General features: G+C 40.1%; 1 protein-coding gene across 1 annotated transcript in view; it reads left to right on the top strand.

Annotated features, from left to right (window-relative positions):
• col8a2 (collagen, type VIII, alpha 2) overlaps positions 1–22,743 on the top strand; it is a 33,789-nt gene extending 11,046 nt beyond the window's left edge. The window contains exons 2-3 of the mRNA XM_088405265.1: positions 15,385–15,574; positions 16,735–22,743. Of these exons, the coding sequence (XP_088261391.1) occupies positions 15,412–15,574; positions 16,735–18,638 (2,067 nt within the window). The 5' untranslated portion in view covers positions 15,385–15,411 and the 3' untranslated portion in view covers positions 18,639–22,743. The remainder of the gene's footprint in view (positions 1–15,384; positions 15,575–16,734) is intronic.
• Positions 22,744–22,951: the final 208 nt, after the last annotated feature.

Below are 22,951 nucleotides of genomic sequence, written 5' to 3'. Positions count from 1 at the left end.
GGCGAACATCAAGAGGTTTGGGGTAGAGTTGGGGGGGTTGTGTGGCGGGGTGAAAGATATTTGGCATGCTTGATGGAAACGTAGGCTGGAACCGCCGCACATTTGCACATAAACACTTACGCTTTGACGAATGTGCACGCAAGTAGGGAGCGGACAGCAGCACCCATCCTTGAAAGCACAAAAGTGCTTTTTAAGTAATACTAATAGAAACCACAGACGTTTTAATACATTATCCGGGAGGGAGACACAGGTGGGGGTAAGGTAAGGCTAGGCAGGGGGAGTTAGCAGTAGTAATAGTAAGAAATGCGGCATTTATTCACGTGGTTCTTTTTCTATTGCGAGGGTGAATAACTCCGGTCTGAAGAATGGATTTGCTGATAAGACACAAATCTTCTTGCCAATTATATTTTAGGGAGGCTTTGGCTCAGTAGGAAAAGTCTTGGCTTGAACGTTGGCCCAAGTCTCACAGTGGAACAAAAGAATCTAAAAAGGCACTGATTGATGGGGCGCTGTCGTTTGCCCCTGAGTAAGGCGTGCATCTTCCCATGTGCACGTCCATAGCGATCTTCTTGTCCATGGATAGCTCATGTACGACATTTACAAAAGTAATATACGTATCTAAAGTTTTGTTGCCTTTGGTCTGATTTTGGTCTTTTCATAGCTACTAGATGTATTGTATTCCATTTTTGTTAGTGCATTTTACTTTCCAGTCTTTGTTGTTTGTAGCGCTTGTGAATGCTGTCGCACAAGGAACATAGTTTGTACCCAGAAGTGGACAGGAAATGGGACTGGAAAGGTAAAAGTCTTTATATCGAAAAATGCAAAAAGCAGAACACAAAAATACAAAGTACTAACAAAGAGCAGGGCTGGATGCAGATGTCAAAAGTACAAAGTAAGAACAGTGAAGTGGGGTGCAGAACCTTTAAAATACAAAGTAATAACAGAAAGCAGGGCTGGATTTCAAAGTCAAAAGTACAAAGTAAACAACACCAGGCTCGATGCAGAACTCAAAAATACAAAGTACGAACAGAGAGCAGGGCTGAATGCAAAAGTCAAAAATACAAAGTACTTACAAAGAGCAGGGCTGGATGCAGAAGTCAAAAGTACAAAGTAAGAACAGTGAGGTGGGGTGCAGAACTTAAAAATACAAAGTAATAACAGAAAGCAGGGCTGGATTTCAAAGTCAAAAATACAAAGTAAACAACACTAGGCTGGATGTTGAACTCAAAAATACAAAGTACTTACAAAGAGCAGGGCTGGATGCAGAAGTCAAAAGTACAAAGTAAGAGCAGTGAGGTGGGGTGCAGAACTTAAAAATACAAAGTAATAACAGAAAGCAGGGCTGGATTTCAAAGTCAAAAATACAAAGTAAACAACACTAGGCTGGATGTTGAACTCAAAAATATAAAGTACTTACAAAGAGCAGGGCTGGATGCAGAAGTCAAAAGTACAAAGTAAGAACAGTGAGGTGGGGTGCAGAACTTAAAAATACAAAGTAATAACAGAAAGCAGGGCTGGATTTCAAAGTAAAAAATACAAAGTAAACAACACTAGGCTGGATGTTGAACTCAAAAATACAAAGTACTTACAAAGAGCAGAGCTGGATGCAGAAGTCAAAAGTACAAAGTAAGAACAGTGAGGTGGGGTGCAGAACTTAAAAATACAAAGTAATAACAGAAAGCAGGGCTGGATTTCAAAGTCAAAAATACAAAGTAAACAACACTAGGCTGGATGTTGAACTCAAAAATACAAAGTACTAACAGAGAGCAGGGCTGAATACATAAGTTAAAAAAACAAAAAAAAAAACCAGCAAGATGGGCTGCAGAACTCAAAAATACAAAGTAATAACAGAAAGCAGGGCTGAGTTCAGAAGTCCGAAATACAAAGTAAAACCTGAGCCTGAATCCTGTGAGACATTGATACAAGTAAGCCAAAATGTTTTTTCCAAGATACAAGCCACCGTTCTGATTTTTCGCCTTTACTTTGCGACGATAAACAACGAGACGCTTTGCGGGACAACGTGCCGAGCGTGTTGGCAGCGACGCGGGGGCGAGTTTATCTGTCAGCCTCAGATCTCAAATCTTCATCCAAGCCCAACAACCACTTATGCCTCCTTGCATTCCCGCAAGTGTTATTACGGCATTTGGGTCTATTTGTACTGCTCTCAGCTGAGGGGCTGGGAAAAGCCGTCCAAACACAAGTCTCATACCACGCCGCCTCGGCCTGTGTTAACATAGCTGGGCGAGCGCAAATACGGAGCCGGCCGTCTGAGACGTCGCTAAACCCTCCGCGTCTTTCTTACGCGACCGTCTTCCAGTTGGAAGCTCGCATACCTACTACGTTTGGACGGGGAGACCTCGTGCTACGTTTTTGCCGATATATATCTCAAGGGAGCTTATCATATGTGACGTTTCAATCACAAACGTGTTTTTAAGAGCGCAGACATTCAATCCCAGGTAGTTGTTTTGCTTTTTTTCCTCCAAGTACCGTTATTACAAAAATATAAGATAGACCTGTGTATAGGACGCAGCCTTAATTTTCTCAAATTAATTACCATATTTTCCGCACTATAAGGCGCACCGGATTATAAGGCGCACCCTCAATTAATGACATATTTTAAAACGTTTTCCATATATAAGGCGCACCGGATTATAAGGCGCACCCTCAATTAATGACATATTTTAAAACTGCTTCAATCACAATGTAGTAATACTCAAAGTAATAACAATAATAACTGTAATAATAACTCCATGTCAATATAAGCAACCTTGTTCAAGTGTAAACACACAAAAGAAACAGGTTCCATTTTTGCCGCTACTGTGACAATAAACACGTGCACTCACATTTACATTACATAACGTATGGTGGCAGATTAACCTTGGCGACATATGTGACTGCGCTGCTTTTCACACCTGCGGACCGAGTCGCTGAAATCCGATGAAAATATTTGATGGAATCAGAGCGGGAGAAGAGGGGGCGTGCATCATTTCACAGGTTCATACCTCAGTCAGGCATGTCGTTTGGCCAAGGCCTCGGATTTCCATTCAACAGCGGCTTGGAGGAACAAGATGATTGCTCTAGCAGAGTCTCCAAGCTGAACGTCATATCCCCGATCCTCGGCATGGACATGCTGAGGATTCGTACGGGGAAAAGCTGTTTACTCTGTTTGCGAGCATGTGCTCAAACGGTTTCCTCGTTACAAAGTGAACAGAGATGAGAGTGATCTGACCTATCAGTTTTGAGAGCTGTTTTTTCCTCAAATTCGCTCTCCTAAAAATGAAAAATAAAACATCCGCACATCTTACTGCATCTCCCTGTCATCTGTATATATATATATATATATATATATATATATATATATATATATATATATATATATATATATATATATATATATATATATATATATATATATATATATATGTATTAGGGCTGCACAATTAATCGCTACCGTACATGTCAAGTCAAGCACTTTGTGACTCTACCACCAGGGGGTAATGTTTCCCAATTGTTAAAATATTCTTATTGTGTATTAGTGTCAACGATTAGGGCAGATATTTCACATAGGTTAAAACATGCTTACAGATATTTTCTGTTCTTGAGTTTTGATGAATCTGCTGCAAACATCCCATAAAATTGGAATCCTCCCCTACTTTGAGTGACACGCATGTAATAAAGTGATTCATCCTCCATCACGTCATCTGGATTAACTTTCTTAACCTCATCTGAGGAGGAAGCGAGTCCTTCCCAGTCTTAATAAAAAATGAATATTTATTACCCCCCTCTGCAAAGAGTCTAGTAAAAATACCCCTCTCTGTGTTTGTGGTAGAGAGCCACCGCAAAGCAATGAAGAGTGACAGGGGGAACAAGGTTGATCCCTGGGGGACCCCTCCAATCGCTTGGCAACAAAAGACCTTTCCCGCCACGTGATTGCTCCGGGGCTCGGTCCGAGATGAGAAGGGGGCGTCGGCGCTTGAGTGACAGGTGCTAAACGGACGGGCGCGGAGAGGTGTGAAGCGGTAGCAGAGGCGAGCGCTTCAAAAAGAAGCTTAAGCGTCGCTTGTTTTCACGGAGCTGGAGGGTCACATTCCTCCCGGGCGCAGACCTTTAAATCCATCTCGAGATGTTTGAGCACGAGCTGTAAATGGATAACAGAGGATTGAGTGAATATGTTTCGCATCAAACGCCGGGCGGAGCGCCCGCCAACTCGCGTTCGATGATGAACGCGTCAGCGAGAGGAAACAAACGCCTGGCTTTATTTCCCGGCTGTCTTCGGTCACCACAACAAGAGGAGGTTGGCCAGCCCGCAGGCGAATAACTTTCCGGATCTGGCAAACTCTTCTCCCTCACCCCTGACTTTAATCTCTCGCCTCGCTTGGATATGAAAGGCAGGGTTGCTAATGTGGGAGGAAAGTGGCTGAGATGGAGAAAAATTGGGGGGGGGGTTGGATTGAAGAATATTGTAAGCATTCCAAGGAGGGAATTAATCAAAACATGGGATTTCAAATAATTCAACTTTTAAAATGGCTTCCTTCACTTCTTTTAATGCCATTCATTCGTTTCTTTTTAACTCGATATTTTTTACAGGTAAACTCGTGAATTCGCCGCTGAAAACAGAAAATTAATACCTGCGAGGGATTCAGTTAAAAAAAAAACCCGTCAGTTTTCCAAAAAAAGCTTTTTCATTATCACCCCGACATGGAGTTTAATGTAAAACTGCCAAATACAAGAAATGAGAATTTGCACAGTATATTTAAGCATGGACACTTTAAACCATAAAATTTAATCCAGCGAAAATCTGCTCCCTTTATGCCAGTGCTTCTCAAAAAGTGGGGCGGCCCCCCCTGGGGGGGGGCGCGGATGATCCCAGGAAAAAGGCTTTGTTTTTGTCATGTGGAATGTAATTGCAATAAAGTCATCATTTTCATCATTTTCTTTAAGTTTCAGGCACTTTGGTGCGCTTGCTTCTTTTTTTTTTTCCGTTTTAGACTAAGCTATAACCCGGATAAACACGATTAAAATAATTAACACCTGTTGAAATTTGATTTATATTGCGTTTTTCTGTTGTTGATGGTAAAATGGATACATGCGTAAACAATTTTCATCAATAATAATCTTATTTATATTCAGTGCATCAACGGGGGGGGGCGAAATATTTTCTCTTTTCTAGGGGGGGGGACTGGCAAAATATAGTTGAGAAACATTGCTTTATGCTAACATATTACCCCAACATAGGAGCAAAGCATACAACAATGCTCACGGGCATTTTCCCTGCTGTTGAAATCGTTGATATTTTAAACCTTGTGCACATACTTTTCAAACTATACACGTTGCATTTTTTTCATAATTTTCTAAATGCTTTTAATGGTGTCATAATTAAAGATATTTATTTATTTTTTCCTTCAACCACTCAAATTTTTCAGCGTCAACAGTTTTATCCATATGTATGTAGGTTAAATATATTAACGCCGACAAAAAAATTGAAAAATGATTTGGTCTGTCTTTGTAGTCTGACGGGATGATGACACTTTGACATAGCCATTAACTGGTCCCTACCGCCACCTACTGTCTTGAGGTGAAACACAAGTCAACAAAGAATTTTCTGTTCGCTGACATAGTTTGACCGCCGCTCAACTGAATGTTGCAAAAATCGCAGGAAAATCAATGTAGAAAATCCTCTTAAAATGCATCTTAAAAATTGTAATCACAATGGTTTTATATGGTCCAAAATTTGGACAATGATTATTTTTGCACACAAAATCTCGCACGTCCAGCTGCACTCACATAGAAATGTCATAATCATTGCATTTTGAAATTTTACATGTTAGAATCATCTGCAAGAAATTTTAGCTCCCTAGTGTTCTTTTTTCCCATTGAATCTTTTATGATATCATAAAAAAATCAAAGGAATTTCCATAATTTGCGGTAATTTCCATCATTTGTAACATAATGCCACAAGGGTTAAAAAAAATCATTTTGAGCAACTATTATCTTCCTATAAAAAAAACAATCAGGCGAGAAAAGTTGCTCCCAAGATCTCCTAGCATTCAGGAATGTGCGGAATATTTTTCCCACCGATTTTTCATCATGTTCAGCTGCCAAGTGTTTTTTTTTTTTGGGTGTGTGTGTGCATGTGGTGATTATCTATGTGAGCGCTGATCCATTTGCACTCAAAAACGTCCCCACGTTGAGGCCGCCAGGTTATAGGTCAAAAATATGCATTCCGCCTGATCATATCCCTCCAAATTGCATCGCATTCCGCCATTGATGATTTGATTAAAGCTTCTAAATACAGATCCCATTTAAAATCATTTATATTCTCCTGTTTCCCCTTCTCAATGTCAACCGTTAACACATAACGAGCAGCTTATTATCGTGTCTAGCCTTGGAGAGGTTAACCGTGCGTTTTTTTTTTTTTTTATTGGCTTTTGGCGGCGCTGCAAGAATTCCATGAGGCAGGTAAACAAGCCGAGAGAGTTCATTCAAAGCGGCGCAATTATGGGAATTTTGTTGTCATTAAATGCCTTTGCCTTTTTTTCGCAGATGAATAGCAGTCAAAAATGACGTTCTGGCAAGAAAAGCAGACACTTCTGCAGCCCATTTGTCTTGATTGTTTGGGGTTTACAGCTGTAACATATGTGAGGGGCTTTGCAGAAGACCGAGAATCTACGTTTTGGTTCTCATAACAAGAAATCGGCCCCGTTGTTTGTCTCCGAGTGGCTCTACTGGGGCAACAAGACAAATTAAATCAGGAAATGTGGTTTGAATATGAGTGTGATGCAATAAATCACACAACAGCTCCAGAAAAGTGAATTATTAACCGGTCAAAATATAACCAATTGTTAATCATTTTTTTCAAAATGTATGATGTAGTCTAATCTAAAAAAAAAAATGTATAAGATAGTCAATAATCAACTTTGGAACACTATTCAGAAGCTGTTCGAAATCAGGGAAGGTTCTAGTTATGATTTAATGGCTATGGGTGATTTTAATATATTGAAAATAAGAACAGACATAAAGCAAATATGTGTATCTGTGTTATGGAGCAGGTAGGAAATAGAACTGAAAATGGCTGTGGTCAAAAATTGTTTATGGTTGTTTAAAATATTGTATGTACTGAACATGTGAAAATTAGAAATATGTATGTGGATATTACTATGTATTTATCCACAAATACTGTATGTATTTGGATATTACATACACACACACACACACACACACACACACACACACATACATCTCTCTCTCTCTCTCTCTCTCTCTCTCTCTCTCTCTCATATATATATATATATACACATAATTGTCATATACAATTACAATCACACAGACACACACTTACTCGCATACACACACACACACACACACACACATATATATATATATATATATATATATATATATATATATATATATATATATATATATATATATATATATATATATATATATATATATATATATATATATATTAGAATATCTTATTCACCGTATACATATTTCTTTTATAGTTTTTAATACTATAATTTTAAAACACTTTTTAAGCACAGCTATTGATTCACATGTTTCCAGTGCTATTTCTTAGTTCTTTTATAAATCATCACTTCGAACAGATATATTTGCTTTACGGGCGGATTGTGTCACTGTGGCTTTAAAAATATGAACACAAATAAGCGGCACTGGACTATAAGCCTCAGGGTTCCCATGAGAAAAAAGTTTTTGTAAATATAGTATATAAATGCTGACACCTAATAATAGGAGCATGACTTGTCTTGTGATATGAGATAATATCTCCATATGAGGAAATAGAATACAAGGAGTAGGACTAGATCATTTTTATACTTCTTTGAACTGCAATATATTCTGACAATTTCTTTTACTTGCTTCTTTTTTTTTGTTGCAAATACTAAATACATTTAAGTGTCCTCAACCTATCATTTATCTTCCTAAGCATGTACAATCACGTGCAACACAGGAAATAAACTTGATGACCGGTGTTTGCCAACGCGAGCTATAACTCAGCTTTTATTTTATGAACTCTGCGGCCTCGCTCTCCGCACTCGTCTTTCTATCAGCAGAAGATAAAACCGATTCCATCTGACACTTTCGCTTCCTCCTCTGCGCCGAGCGGAGTTTAATTATTGCTTCTGGCAAGGCGAAGATCCTCTGTCTCCGTTTAGTATCAAGCAAACAAGTACTTGCAATCGGAAGTCAATCAATAATAAATAACTGCCAAGTGGGACTCTCAATTCGGCTGTGAGTGCGCTAATGACAAATACCTTTCACGTCTGTGTGGATTTTTATTTTAGCCGCGGTCCTCAAATGGCGCCAAAACTAATGCGGTCCTTTTTAGTGCCGTCAGAGGGTAGGGACTGCGTTCTTTTCAAATTGAGAGTAAATTAATTGGAACATTAAGCTCATTTTTGCTACATTGTGTACTAGTTACTCTTTTGCCTTTATTTTGTTAAGTTATACACCAATGCTTGTTATCATTAGTGACACAATTTTTTATTTTTTTTGTGCTGGTAAGGTAATATGTGGCAGAAAAAAAATCAGAGTGGGTACATCTTTGAAGAAATGTTGAGAACCAGTATGTTTTTTCAAATTAAGAGCAAATAAAATGGAAATCATGTATTGCTTCAAACAGGAAGCCGGGGACGCTGTAACATGGGGGTCCACTGTATATAGAAATCATATATATATAATTTTTGTATTTTTAATACTATATTTTTTAAACTTGTTTTGAGCACAGTCATTTGCTTTCCCGGTGGATTGCCCCCTGGTGGTAAGTTAAAAAAAAAAAAAACTGCAGATAACCCGCAGGGCTCACACCATGAGAAAAAAGTTGCGGCTTCTAGTTTTTCGACATCACGAGTGCAGAATTTGGACCGAACCCTTCTAGGAAGATTCTCTTTTCCTTCCATCAGCCTATTTGCGCCTGTTCAACAAACGGGGATATGTCTCACCCCATTTTAAAAATAGCGCATCTGCTTTTGCACTTGAGTGCACAGGGAATTCAAAATGTTCCTCCGAATGATGTCATGAAGTAATCAAAAAACCTCCACCTGACCCCCCCCATTCTATTTTGCCCCCGTCCTTCTTACCTCCTATTTCCTTTTCTAAATTGCTCGATTCGCGCACTCCATCGGCGACCACTCAGCTCTCCGTAACCTGCGGGGATGTGAGGAATCCAAAATGCTCCCCAGAAAAGTCCAATTTCCTCAAGTGATGAGGCTGTTTTCCTCACTTTCCTCTCGGTTTCATGAGACTCAATCGTTGAGACAAAATATATTCAAAAGGGTCAAAAAAAATTTCATGTACGCACTTTGTAAAACTTTAAAACGCTAGTTGAGACAGTGGTTCTCAAATGGGGGTACTTGAAGGAACTACTGCAGATTTTGAATAAAATAAATCCTTTAAACATAATGGTTGCGTTTATTGAATGTTTCAGTAAAAATATAAATTGATAAAACAAATGTTATGTTCAGTAGATTCATTAGTGTAAACGGCCAGATTCTCCCCAATGCTAGAATGGTTCGACCCACCTCTCGTTACCTGTCGTGTTAATGATTTATTTTTGTGAACACATGGCTACTATGATCCCAAAAGTTGAATATTTTTCTGTGGACAAATACTGTATATATTCATAGTTTTTTCTTTTTTTGAACATTTCTGACAATTTATGATGATTCTTTTTTCTGGGACAAATATGTTTTAATATTTATGGAAATTTTGTGAAATTTTGTGAAATTTTTGTGAAGAGATCACTACTATCATCCCAAAACAGGATACTTTATGTTGACTATTTTTCTATGAACAAATAATTATAACTCTTTTTTTTTAGAACCGATCTGACACTTTATATTGGTTATTTTTTGTGGAAAAATATTTATGAAAAATTAAGTTAATGATTTATTTTTGTAAACAGATCTCTTCTGTAAAATGACAAGAACACACACGTTTCCCTCAAGAGATCTCAAAGTTCTTGTCTTCATTTTCCAATTCCCTCTTGGCTGTTAGCGATAGCGTTCTAGTATTTGTGTGTGTTTGCTAGTCTCTTCTGTTCAAATCATTATTATGCATATGTCTAGACTACAGCATGGAGAACGTGTTTTTTTTTTCTCTCTTCTCTCCTCTGGTGCTAAAATTTCCAAACATGAGGATGTTATTTTAAATAAGGATGGCCGCGGTTGAATGACAGCTAAACCACCCATATACCGTGTAATCTTGCTTTATTAACTCATTCAATCCCAAAGACTTTTTTTTTCCCCCCGCGAGTCCGGATATTCAGTCCCATCTGTTTATATTTTTTCTATTTTTAATGTTTGGCTAAAAATGACTGGTACTCAGTACACTAAGTAATTGATTACTTGGGATAATTAAATACCAAAATAATCAATATTTCTCTGCAAAAAAAAATGGATGAATTATTTGTTCTTTAATTACTTTTGTTTTTTAGTAATCTTACTTTTGTACTTAAGTTCATTTATACAAAAGTATTAAAGGAATCAATTACTTTTGGGACTGAAGGACTAAAGCAGGGGTGTCCAACATACGGCCCGCGGGCCTGTTCTGGCCCACAAACAGGTTTGATCCGGACCATTTGATGATTATCAATGATAATCAATATTTCTCTGCGAAAAAAAATGGATGAGTATTAAAGAAATTACTTTTGTACTTTTACTTTTGTATTTTCGTAATCTTACTTTCGTCCTTAAGTTCATTTATACAAAAGTACTAAAGGAATCAATTACTTTTGGTACTGAAGTACTAAAGCAGTGGTGTCCAACATACGGCCCGCGGGCCGGTTCTGGTCCACAAACTGGTTTGATCCGGCCCGCTTGATGATTTTTTTAATGTAAAGTATAAAAATGAGCTGAATTTTTTCAAAAGATGAAAAACTTGCAATGTTTTGTGGCTAATGGCAATGTTAATGTTTTATGATTAATAATGATGTTATACTTATATTATTTTGGACAGTATTAAAAGGGAATACTACATCTGAAGTTGTTGTTTCAAAATTATATAAATATATATCATGATTTTTTTTTTTGGTCCGGTCCACTTTATGATGCCCACGGTTTTCGCTCCCTCTTTTGCAAAAGATTGTTTTGTTTAAATAGACAACAATAAGAAAACAGCTGGGATTGAATGAACAAACTCTTGAATAACGTAAAAATACGTCTTTGGGATTGAATGAGTTAAGTTCAAGGTTGTATTTCTCGAAAGGATGTAAGATGTATAAGATGTAATTGAGGAACGGAAATTTCTGCCAAGCCTGGCGTCACACGGTGAAACAAAGTCAGGAGTGTCTTGCACTCAAAGACGCTGCTCAAATGTCCACCACAAAAACAGCAGCTTGTCTCTCCGCCGTGACACTGAATCCTCGCTCGGTTTACCGTTCATCTCCCCGTGGGCGTGCGGTTGAGGAAATAGCTGCTCGTCTAGATCCGCGCTCGCCGGGAAGGTCGAGCGGCTTCGTCTCTGGTGCTGATGGTTTGCTTGCGGTGTCTCCGTCTTCTCTCTGCTGACCACTTGGGATGCTGTCCTTTGTTTGATATATTTTGACTCATCCGAGCGTCGGTAGAGGACATCCTGGCCTTTCCAGTGATGTCTCGCATGTGTGCGTGGGATGCAACTCACTTTGCTGTCTTATTGAGAATGGTGTCCAAAATGGACACAACGATGACCACAGTAGTGGACTTTTGACTGATCCGAGATACATTACCATGTCCCAGTGTGCTCAGTAGAGGACATCCTAGCCTTTTCAACGAAGCATGTTTGGTTTGGGAAACAATTACTTTTCTGTCTTTTTGAGACAATATTGACAACAATACCACTGTAGTGGACATTTGTTTTTGTTCTATATCTTTGGACTGATTTGAGATACCCCACTAAGTCCTAGTGTGCTCAATAGAGGACCACCTGGCCTTTACAGTGATGTCTCACATGCTTTGACGGGACACAAAATGGACACAGCAGTGATCAATGTAACGGACACTAGTTTTTGGTATATGCCTTTTGACTCATCCCAATATCAAGTCCTAGTGTGCTCACTAGAGGACATCCTGGCCTTTTTAATGACATATCACATGTTTGGGTGGGATGAAATTCACATTGCTGTCTTGTTCAGACACAATGGACACAACTGTCACCACTACATTAAATATTTTTACTCTAAATCTTGGAAATCATTTGAGCGATCCCACTAAGTCCTACTTATATATATATATATATATATATATATATATATATATATATATATATATATATATATATATATGTATATATATATATATATATATATATATATATATATATATATATATATATATATATATATATATATATATATATATATATATATATATATATTAGTGCATCGGCTGACACTGAAGTTTGCAATCTTAAATGCTCTCAGCTAGATTGTGTTCTCATGCATACTGAGCATGTTTGTTTGATTATGTGGGTGTTTTGGAGTCGGGCTCCAAAAGGTTCCCGCTGCAAGCCAGCAAGGATTCGATGACACTTTAGAGGACGTCTGGGGAGACTTTTCAAGCAAAACACTCAACAAATAGCCTGCGAGCCGCCCGCTTGTGTCTGTTACCTATTCATGCTTCTGTTTTTAATGCGAGTCCCTGCGGTTCTTTGGAGAGGTCTGCTGAATGAATGTCGGGTACCTGGGGTCTCCTGATGAATCACGTTTAGCACCAAAACCGCAGATCCCCCACCATACCAGACGTGTTTATCTGCCAGCCAGCCTGAAAGTCGGCCAGTAAATTAAAAAAATGCCACAGCGCACCTTTTGCGGCCATTTCTACATTCTTAGCTTCGTCGTCAATTTGGTTCGATTGCCGTTTAGTCGCAGAAAGAGACTGCGGACGTGTGACTAAGTATTTAAAAATGCTCAGTGACCCAGGCAAAGTCTTTATTAAACGGCTGTAAAATAAGAATTGGCCTGCCGAGATCGTGCGGTCGCTTAACAATCGCAGACGACGGCACCGAGAGCCGAGCTGGAAAGCAGACCTGAGCTCTACACAGATGTGGCAACAAAAACACCTTCAAAATGTCCGCTCCAGTCTGGTGAGGATTTTGTAGGTCTGTCTGGGGTTCTTATTCTATTATTTCTGATTATATCAACACAAAGATTAAAAGTGGGTATGCGGGATGGAGCATCTGGTACGCGGGGCAGATCCCGGCAGGGTTGGCGTTTTTCGGGGCTGACACCAGGCAATTTGGTTATTAATTTGGAGGCTTGAAATGTATTTATTTCTTTGAGTATTTTTGCAGCACAGTTGTGTGAATCATTGACTTATTTTAAGGAGTGTGTGAATGAGATTAAGAGTGGAAGAGTGGGAGTGATTGATTGGCTGTGGAGACCCCTGGAGGGGAAAGCCGAAAGGAGAAGAAGACAGCCGAAATTGAGGAGCAATTTTCTAATTTTGTGGAGCATTTTTTAGGTTATCCCAAGGACCTAAAGCATTTTTTTTTAACAAAAATTATTAGTTTTTTTTTAATTGTTTTTATTATTAATGTTGAATGCATCGATGGACTTTCATCCTGTATGAGTTTTAAATGCCGGACTGCATTTGAATGCACCATGCGTCTCATTCTTACGTCATCGGAGACTTGGAATGTGTAAAACTAATCAGAATGCAAGTGCTGAGAGGAAATTTTTCAAAATAAAAGCCTGATAAGGCTATTCCAATGATGTCCATGTATTATTTGGAGTGTTTATTTTAAAATGGATCTATTTAGCGCATCGGTGGTGTGTTAGGTTAAGCTGTGGCGGCGTTTTCCATGACTATTCCTCCTACTATTTTGCACAGATCATCGATTAACTCTTTCAGCGCCACGGAAAAGGATTCTCGTCTTTTAAAATACTTATATTGTGTGCCAATGACGAGAATTCTCATCAAATATGTTTTTTTTTTAATGAAAGGGTAGCTGACACCCTTGCTTACTTTAATATCAAGCCAATGGAGCCCTGTAGTGATGAACTGTGACCACTGGATGGCAGTGTTGCAACGTTGGGGAAGAAAACCATACATACATGACAAGAATTCTCATCAAATACGTGTTTTTTAATGAAAGGGTAGCTGAGACCCTTGCTTATTTGAATATCAAGCCAATGGAGCCCTGTAGTGATCAACTGTGACCACTGGATGGCAGTGTTGCACACATTACATTTAATACTTGTAATTTTAAGCAACGGAAATCAATCTTTCACGATACCGCCCATGTTTAGAGGAAGCACACAGGATTTCGTCATCCAAAATTTGCACAGCAACCTGCGATGCAAAACCGCTTCTTTCGAACTTTGATTTTTCACAATTCCCCCCCCAAATCGCAGGTTGACCAAATGTACGCAAATAAAAATGCGTGTGTCCTTGTTGCTCATACGGTAAGGCTGCTTTAACGCCTCTCATAAGTACTCATAGTCCTGTTTGTTTAGTAACTCTTATCCCCTGTACACTTCTAAAGGCCCTTTAATCCGTCCGTTCCCCGCTTGCGAGGTACCGCTTTCATTTTTTAACCTCAGATGTTTTCTTTGGCGCTTCCACAATTTCACGCTTAATGTAAGCATCGCATGCTAGCCGGCCGAGGCCGCACATCATCTGTCGGGAAAACGGACAAAAACGTCTCTGTGTTTGAGAAAAAAAGTGGAAATGGATGTGAATTTCACACGTCGTTTGGCAAAATGTCAACCCGCTGAGTCAGTACACTTAAGGGTAGACATGAGCTGACCTCTGGTGGTTTTGGGTTCGCACCTGACCACAGTTGAGAAAACATTCGGCAAAGCATGCTAGCTTGCGAGCTGAACGTTTTACTTTCAACTTTGACTATCAAAACATGTCAATGCCAGGGACGTATTTTTACGTTTTTTTAAGAGTCCAGACTTTCAATCACGGATACTTATTTTGTAAGTACTTAAGTATTGATTTAATACTTAAGTATCTGGAAATTAATGTCCTTAATTTACTTAAGTATTGATTTAATACTTAAGTATCTGGGATTTAATGTCCGAACACTTAAAAAAAAAAAAAGTCAAAATACGTACCTGGCATTGAATGAGTTAATGTATACATGTGAACATTATTTGTGGTCTTGCTTAAAAATTACCTTTCAAGGAAGAACCTTTCAATCAACTCACTCAAATTCTGTATTTTTATTATGAAAAATAATATACTGGATATGTATGGCCTGCGTATAAGTCCAATTCTAAAAAAAAAAAAAACATTAGGTATACTATAATGCTGTAGCAAAGGACTGTATAAAAAAGTGTAGGTGTATCTTAACCGTGTTTGCCATCTAGTGATGAATAGTGATATTGCAACTTGAAACTACAATCAGTACATATTCACAATTTTTTCATATTTTTTTCAGTTCTTTGTGTAACATTGGCTGCCCGGGATGCCGTCCATCATGCTGTTGGCCCCCGTTTGCCTGCTCCTAATGCTGGGGGGGCACGTTCTTGCCGGTGGCTACCCCCCAATGCCTCACATGAAGTACATGCAACCCATGATGAAAGGACCTGTCGGACCACCGTTCCGAGAGGGCAAGGGACATTATGTCGGTGAGTCGTGCCTTGGTGCATCACAGTGAGATGTTTTTATACACTTCTGTTGACTAATTGGTCCTGTTAACCAGAGGTTCTTAAATGGGGGTACAATTACCTCTAAGGGTATGTGACGGCACTTAAGAGGGAGTACCGAAGATTTTAACAAGCATTTTAATGCTGTGAGAGCAACATTTTCAAATTAAGAGCAAATTAATTGTAACATGAAGCAAATGCTAAATTACCATATATTAAGTCTTTCCAAAATGTGAACCATTGTCATTAGTGACACAATAAGCGAGCTATAAATAAAACACATGATAATATGCAATCTATCTTCTAAAGATGATGAATAAATTACCCCTGGAGATACCTCTATAACTGCACTTTCAAAGTTTAATAAATGATACATGGTACATTTTTTTCATCCAAAATGATTATGGAGTAATTGGTGGAAACCAAGTTTAGTCAATTCAAAAACAATTGCTTGTTTTGTTTTTATTTTTACTGCAGCATTTCCCATTAGGAGTTATTTTATACTCCATCCTTTTAAAATACTCAGATGGATATTTTAGCCTTTCCATTCCGGCTGTTATAATCCGAATTCTCCAGTCCAACACGGGTGAGCTAAGGAGGTATGATTGCAGCTTTTTTTTTTTTTTTACAGAGCTGACCTGAAGTAACCATCTGGATGCCGTTTATGTGATGTTTATCTCTCATTCTCGCGCTCTGGAATGGAGCAGACTATAGGAGAATTCCCTTTAGTCGGCTTTGCCAATCAATCATTTAGTTTTCTCCCAGAGAGAAACCGTTTTGGAATACATGCACGATTATCTAAAAAGATGATGAAAAAAATAGGACCGCTTGCACTGAGTCAAAGAATCTTCCATGTGGAAAGCTCCACCTAGGTTCTCCTGGAGGAGTGAAAGTAATGCTTTGCTTTTGCTGCCACTTGCTGGTTGTGAGTCCACTCCACAAGACTTTTTGACTGAGTCAGTCCAGCACAGTTAAAAAGTCATTGTAAGAAAATAGATTTTTTTTTTTTTAATTGTATGGAACCTTTGATAACTTTGATAGATTTAGATCACGGGCTGGCATATTTTCTATGAAGTTTGTTTTGCGGAGAACCATTGAAAACATAACTTATGATCTTGAGTTTTTTTTTCTTTTTCTTTTAGACAGGCCACCCATGGGAGATGTGAAGGGGGAGCCAGGGCCCCAAGGCAAACCCGGACCAAGAGGGCCCCCTGGTCCTCCAGGAATTCCAGGAAAACCTGGAATTGGGAACCCCGGCCTCAACGGGCAGCCAGGACCTCAGGGGCCTCCCGGCTTTCCAGGGATTGGTAAACCAGGACTCCCGGGACTACCAGGAAAGATTGGCCCGAAGGGGATGCCGGGACTTACTGGCGAGGTTGGTCCCCGCGGTGAACCGGGGCTCAGGGGTCAACCGGGACAGCCGGGACTGCCGGGACCAGCTGGCCTCTCTTTGAACGGGAAACCTGGTCTTCCGGGTGTCAGGGGCCCTCCTGGCACTCGGGGAGAACCGGGATTAAAAGGTATTTCAGGCCCCCCCGGTGAGCGTGGGGTTAAAGGTGAGAATGGAAATGGGACCCCAGGACCTCCTGGCGTAAGGGGTCCCCCTGGATTGAAAGGTAGTTCAGGACCACCCGGTCTCCCAGGTATTGGCAAACCTGGACTAAAAGGTTTGCCCGGACCAGCTGGCTCTAAAGGTGATCAAGGACTTCCGGGGACCCGCGGGGAACCAGGAGAGGCTGGACTTCCAGGTCTGCAAGGTCAACCAGGTCCTATTGGGATAGGAAAGCCTGGAATTGATGGAGCACCAGGAGCACCTGGTCACATTGGTCAAAAAGGTGAGCAAGGCCTCAGGGGTTCCCCAGGATTTCCAGGAACTCCAGGCTATGGGAAACCTGGTCTAAGTGGGCCTAAAGGAGAAAAGGGCCATGCTGGGTTAACTGGTCAACCCGGGGACAAAGGAGAGCAAGGAATGGTGGGCCCAATCGGTGAACCGGGTCTAAATGGACAACCGGGACCTCCCGGACTTCACGGCCCCATGGGACTCCCAGGTAAACATGGAATGCCAGGACTGAAGGGAGAAGTCGGGCCCCAAGGACCTCCCGGGCTGCCTGGCCTCAGAGGTGACCAAGGTCCAAGTGGAATCTCGGGAAAACCCGGTATGCCCGGGGACAAAGGTCTACCCGGGCCAAATGGGGCGACTGGAAAACCTGGGCCCAAAGGTGAAGCGGGACATATTGGTCTCCCGGGTAATCCTGGGCTGACAGGTGTCCAGGGACCTAAAGGTGAAGCGGGATTTATGGGAACACCTGGCCCCAGAGGTCAGTCGGGTATCCCTGGGCTTCAGGGGCCCATGGGTCCCATGGGACCTCAGGGGGCCCCTGGCTTGAAGGGTGACTCCGGACCACCGGGGCTTCCGGGACTTGGTAAAGTGGGCGAGAAAGGCCCCATTGGTCCGCAAGGTCCTCCGGGGAAACCAGGTCCGACGGGACTTAACGGCAACCCCGGCCCACCCGGCCCTCCGGGTCCCCCGGGCCTCCCGGGAAACGGCCAAACAGTCGTTGCGGGTCCTACGGATTCTCAGCTGGAAGGGGGTGAAGTACCAGGAGACCGCAAGGGGCCGGCATACAGTCAAGTTCCGCTCTCCGCCTCGTTAGCGCCGGCCTTCACCGCCATCCTCTCCAAACCTTTCCCTCCTTCCGGTATGCCGATCATTTTTGACAGGACTCTGTACAATGGGCAAAACGCCTACAATCCCTCCACCGGTATCTTCACCGCCCCCTTATCGGGCGTTTACTACTTTGCGTACCACGTGCATGTGAAGGGAACTAGCTTGTGGGTGGCCTTGTACAAGAACAATGTACCGGCGACTTATACCTACGATGAATACAAGAAAGGCTACATGGACCAGGCGTCCGGCAGTGCGGTCCTGGAGCTGAAAGAAGGCGACCAGGTCTGGGTCCAGATGCCGTCGGATCAGGCCAACGGTCTCTATTCCACCGAGTACATCCACTCCTCGTTCTCAGGATTCCTGCTCTGCCCCACATAACCTTCCCCTTGATTCCAATCGGTCCCTTTACAAGCGGACCAAAACCTAAAATACTTGCGGTCATACCGATTTCATAAGCAATAAAAATTCAAAGTACAGTTCATAGTTCAGTCAGTTTTCGCTATTCTTTTTTTTTGTCCGCTTACAGTCAATAGGATTCAGTGAAAGATTTAAAAGGAGAGGATTTCAAAGGCAGCGGAAGGAGTTTTATTCAGTGTTCTTTGTTTTGTTGTCATTCAAGTGTTTTGGATGTATTTTTATGTTAATTATTGTTTTATTATTATTTGGTCATTGATGTTTATTTGAGTCGGACTGTTCAGTGCCTTAAATTTGTCATTTGTCTTAACCGCATGCCGACATCACAAGGACCAAAATCCTTCTAAGAGCCAGCTTTTTTATTTATGTCCTCTGGTTTGTCCATTTTGTCTCTGCAAGACAACAAATTATCTTTTTTTAACTCTTTTAAAGCTAACTGACCATAGTTAGTTTGTTTTTTTCCCAGTGATCAAACTAGAGCCGCCAAATTTTTCTTCGATCATCCCGTAAGTAAAAATAAGTCGTTGACGTCATTCGACGTCGATGGCACTCCTCGTTCTGGTTCCTGATGAATCATTTCATTGGTTCTCAAAGTGTCACTTGCATCCCACCCAAACACATGAGACATCATCGGAAAGGCCAGGATGTCCTCTTTTGGGCACACTAAGACATAGTGTGGTGGCACAAATGTGGAAATAGATAGACAAAAAAATGTCCACTACAGTGGACACAGTTGTGTCCAACTTGTCTTAGCAAGACACCAATGATAAATGCATCACAACCAAACACGAGACATCATCGGAAAGGCCAGGATGTCTTCTTTTTAGCAATCTAGGACCTAGTGTGGTGGCTCAGATGTGGAAAGAGATACACAAAAAAAGTGTCCACTACAGTGGACGCTGTTGTGTCCAACTTGTCGTAGCAAGTTGATAATTGTATCACACACCAACATGAGACATAATCGCAAAGGCCAGGATGTCCTCTAATGAGGACACTAGAACTAAGTGGGGCTGCTCGAAAGAGTCCGAAAATATAGACCGAAAACTAATGTCCACTACAGTGGACACAAATGAATAGGCTGGCTCTCAGGTGTGTATCACCTGACATTTTTATTCCATGATTGGCCAGACAATCACACACAACCGAAGACGAACAATTGTAAATATTAAACGTGGAACATCACGTTCACTTAATGCTTATTCATTTTTGTCCAGTTTTCACTTTAAAATCACAGAATGGTGTTTTGACTTAAAGTAAATCGGTTGCTTTTTACTACTTAATTTATTCTATCAAACTATCCAAAAGAAAAGGTCATCTAGAGCTAGAGCTTTTAAAAACAGGACTTTATAGGATTAAACAAAGTCTATATCAAATGATGCATAATGTTTACATAATTCATTTGGTGCCAGAGAAAGAATACCTGCAGAATTTATGTGTGTGTTTTTTTTTTTTTAAATTCCCAAGCCACTGTTTTCAAAATAGTTACAGTTTAAGAAAACACGGCGACAAGGACAAGACGTTTTCGAACAAAAAGTAGAACCAGCCGGAAATGCATATCACTCCGCGTTAACTCTGCAAATAAGTAAAGGGACTGACTGAGCGCCCCCCGCAGGTTGAGAAATACAAATTGTGTAACATTTAACAAACCTCTGGCACATTTCACTGTCAGGTGGGAGGTCCGAGGATCAGAGCCGTCTAACGTATTCATTTCGGATGACTCAAGTGTTTAAGATACATGCTGTTTGCGCGTGTACTGTATGTGGCCTTCCGCGTGTCAAATTGTCCCGCAGGCATTCAGGTCATGGGCGCTTTGAAAAAGATAATAATAAACTGGAGTGAAGTTACAAAATCCGGATCAAACTTGCAGCTCTGTTAATGTTCCATCAGAATGTTGACCTGTACGTCCTCTATTTTAGACAGAAAGTCCCACGCAGATTTATGGTGTAAAGTAAGGGAACAGAAGTGCAAATATTGACAAAACAATTGACTTTCCAGGATTGAAAAAAAAAATAATAATGATAACACTGACTATGTCAAAATGACTTGTGTGCAATAATTCTGTCAACAAAACATTTGAGGAGTGCAGTGCAGTAAAAAAAAAAGGAGCATCGTAAAACAATATTTCTGTTTAATTACACGGCCCAAAAGCATCAGGTATACCTTGATGCAAGAATGTCATAGCAGTGGTGTCTTGAGATATGAGTGAGCCAACCTGCAAATTGTTTGGTTTGACTTATGAGGCCAAACTTTATCACAAGTCCCTACCTCACAAAAAGCAGCATTTTGGTAAAAAAAAATCTTTTTAATACTACCCCTAGTTATAGCTTACAGTCAAAGTAAACATAGAACAAATTATACATTGGAATGCCCCCACTAGCTTGATGCAAACACATAATGTAAAACTCCATAGATGGGCTAAAAATAGCAGTGATAATTGCAGTGTTACAAACTTTTGATATTTGAATACAAACAGTGGAGCAACACGACTAGACAAGTAATATTACAAAACTCAAAGGCATATATTCTTTATCTTTTGCAAAAACAACTATTATTGTAATTTACTAAGTCACTGAAGGTAGCGTGGTTTCATTTGATTGTATGAATACATTATACTGCCTCCTGGTGGCCAAGGTGTGCACGGCCAAAAGGAGCAGCCCGATAAATTAATTGGGATGCAGAAACTTAGGAATGCCTCCACTAGCTTTATGCTAACGTACAATTGAAAACTCCATAGACGGACAAAAAATGAACAGCAATAGTTGCATTGTTGTGACCTTTTGATATTTGAACACCAACAGTGGAGCAACACCTTTAGACTAACAATACCACACAACTCGGAGGCATACATTATTTATCCTCTGCAAAAATGACTTATTGCAGCTTGCTGAGTTAAATACTGTTGTGTCTAACCGTGTGAAAGCGTTTTTCTTTATTATCGTTATTCGCTACAGATTGATGGAAATTTGTTTTCGTTTGGTTGTAGTTTTTTGTGTGTTAAGAAAAGCTCCACAGCATATGAAATGAATTTATTACTATCGAATGTCATTTTTAGCATGTGCCGCGGACCGCTTCAAAATGAACAGCGGGCCACAAACGGCCCCCGGGCCACAGTTTGGACACCCACGTAATCATCTTGTTTGAATCATTTTCTGTTCATTTCTGGAAACAAAGTCGACTCGAATCTCAAGGCACCACTGCGAGAAAAAAAATATTGATTTATCATCACAATTTACATGAAATCCCACTCGTATTCTGACAATTTAGGATAAGACCTAATCAGTATTTCATGATTATGTAATGGGGAGAAAAAAATGCACTTATATGTATCCTGTTTGTCTCCATAACACAAACAAGCAAATGCTATGAATCAATATAACAACAAAGACAGTTTGAGGCTCGTTTTGTACTGTACGTTGGCTTATTTTGTTAGCCTTTTATTTTTGGACATATGCAACGGTGATGTGAATTAACACGTGCTTATTTTTTCTCTGTCCTTATTTTTTTCGAGACGATGTCACTTGTTTGTAGTTTGTCCTTTGCGCAAATCGTTCAACAAGTGTCAGTAAGCGCCATTTTATCACACATCGCTTTGTTTTGCTTTATATTAAAAAAAACAAAAACATAAAAAAATACCTTGCTTCGGTTTTTGAAGGGATTTTTTTGTTGTTGCATTTCATAAATATACGGCCATTCCCATTTGCACATGAAATTAATTAAGATATTTATACATTTATGATAATTTAAATAGGGATGCCAAAACCGACCACCGAAGCCAAGAACGTATAACAGGTATTTAACACGATGAGTTAAAAGCATTTACAACATGTAGTTAGCACCCTAGTGTTATGTTTTGTGGATTATTTGTGGAGATTTTATTATTTGTGTAATGTACGATGTATCTACTTAGCAGATTTGTTTTCCACACAAGGCTATTGCGTTCCTTTTTGCGCAGTAAAATGTGAGTATAAAATGCACTCGTTTTGATTTGGAATTTTTTTTCCTGCTTATCGAAGATCTACAAGTACGTGATTGTATTGATACTATATCAATAAAGACCTTCTATGTGTCAGATCCGTTTTCTGTTATTTGTGTGGGATTGTGGTAAAATAACGGAATGTGTTTAAGCGTTACCGTAAATGTTGATGGTGCAGTGCCAAAAAAGATCGCTAGAGGGAGACATAAAATTACAAACCTTTTCGTGCTTAGTCCAACGGGTGTCGGGTGAGATCACCAGAGTGAATCCGTTTCTTGGAATATATGGTCATCAAATATTCTGT

This window comes from Hippichthys cyanospilos, chromosome 21, assembly GCF_059441005.1.
Source record: "Hippichthys cyanospilos isolate Australia breed blue-spotted pipefish chromosome 21, RoL_Hcya_1.0, whole genome shotgun sequence".
In the NCBI taxonomy this organism is placed as follows: domain Eukaryota; kingdom Metazoa; phylum Chordata; class Actinopteri; order Syngnathiformes; family Syngnathidae; genus Hippichthys; species Hippichthys cyanospilos.
Note: the sequence above shows the minus strand (reverse complement) of the source record. Positions and strands in the feature narration are given on the sequence as shown.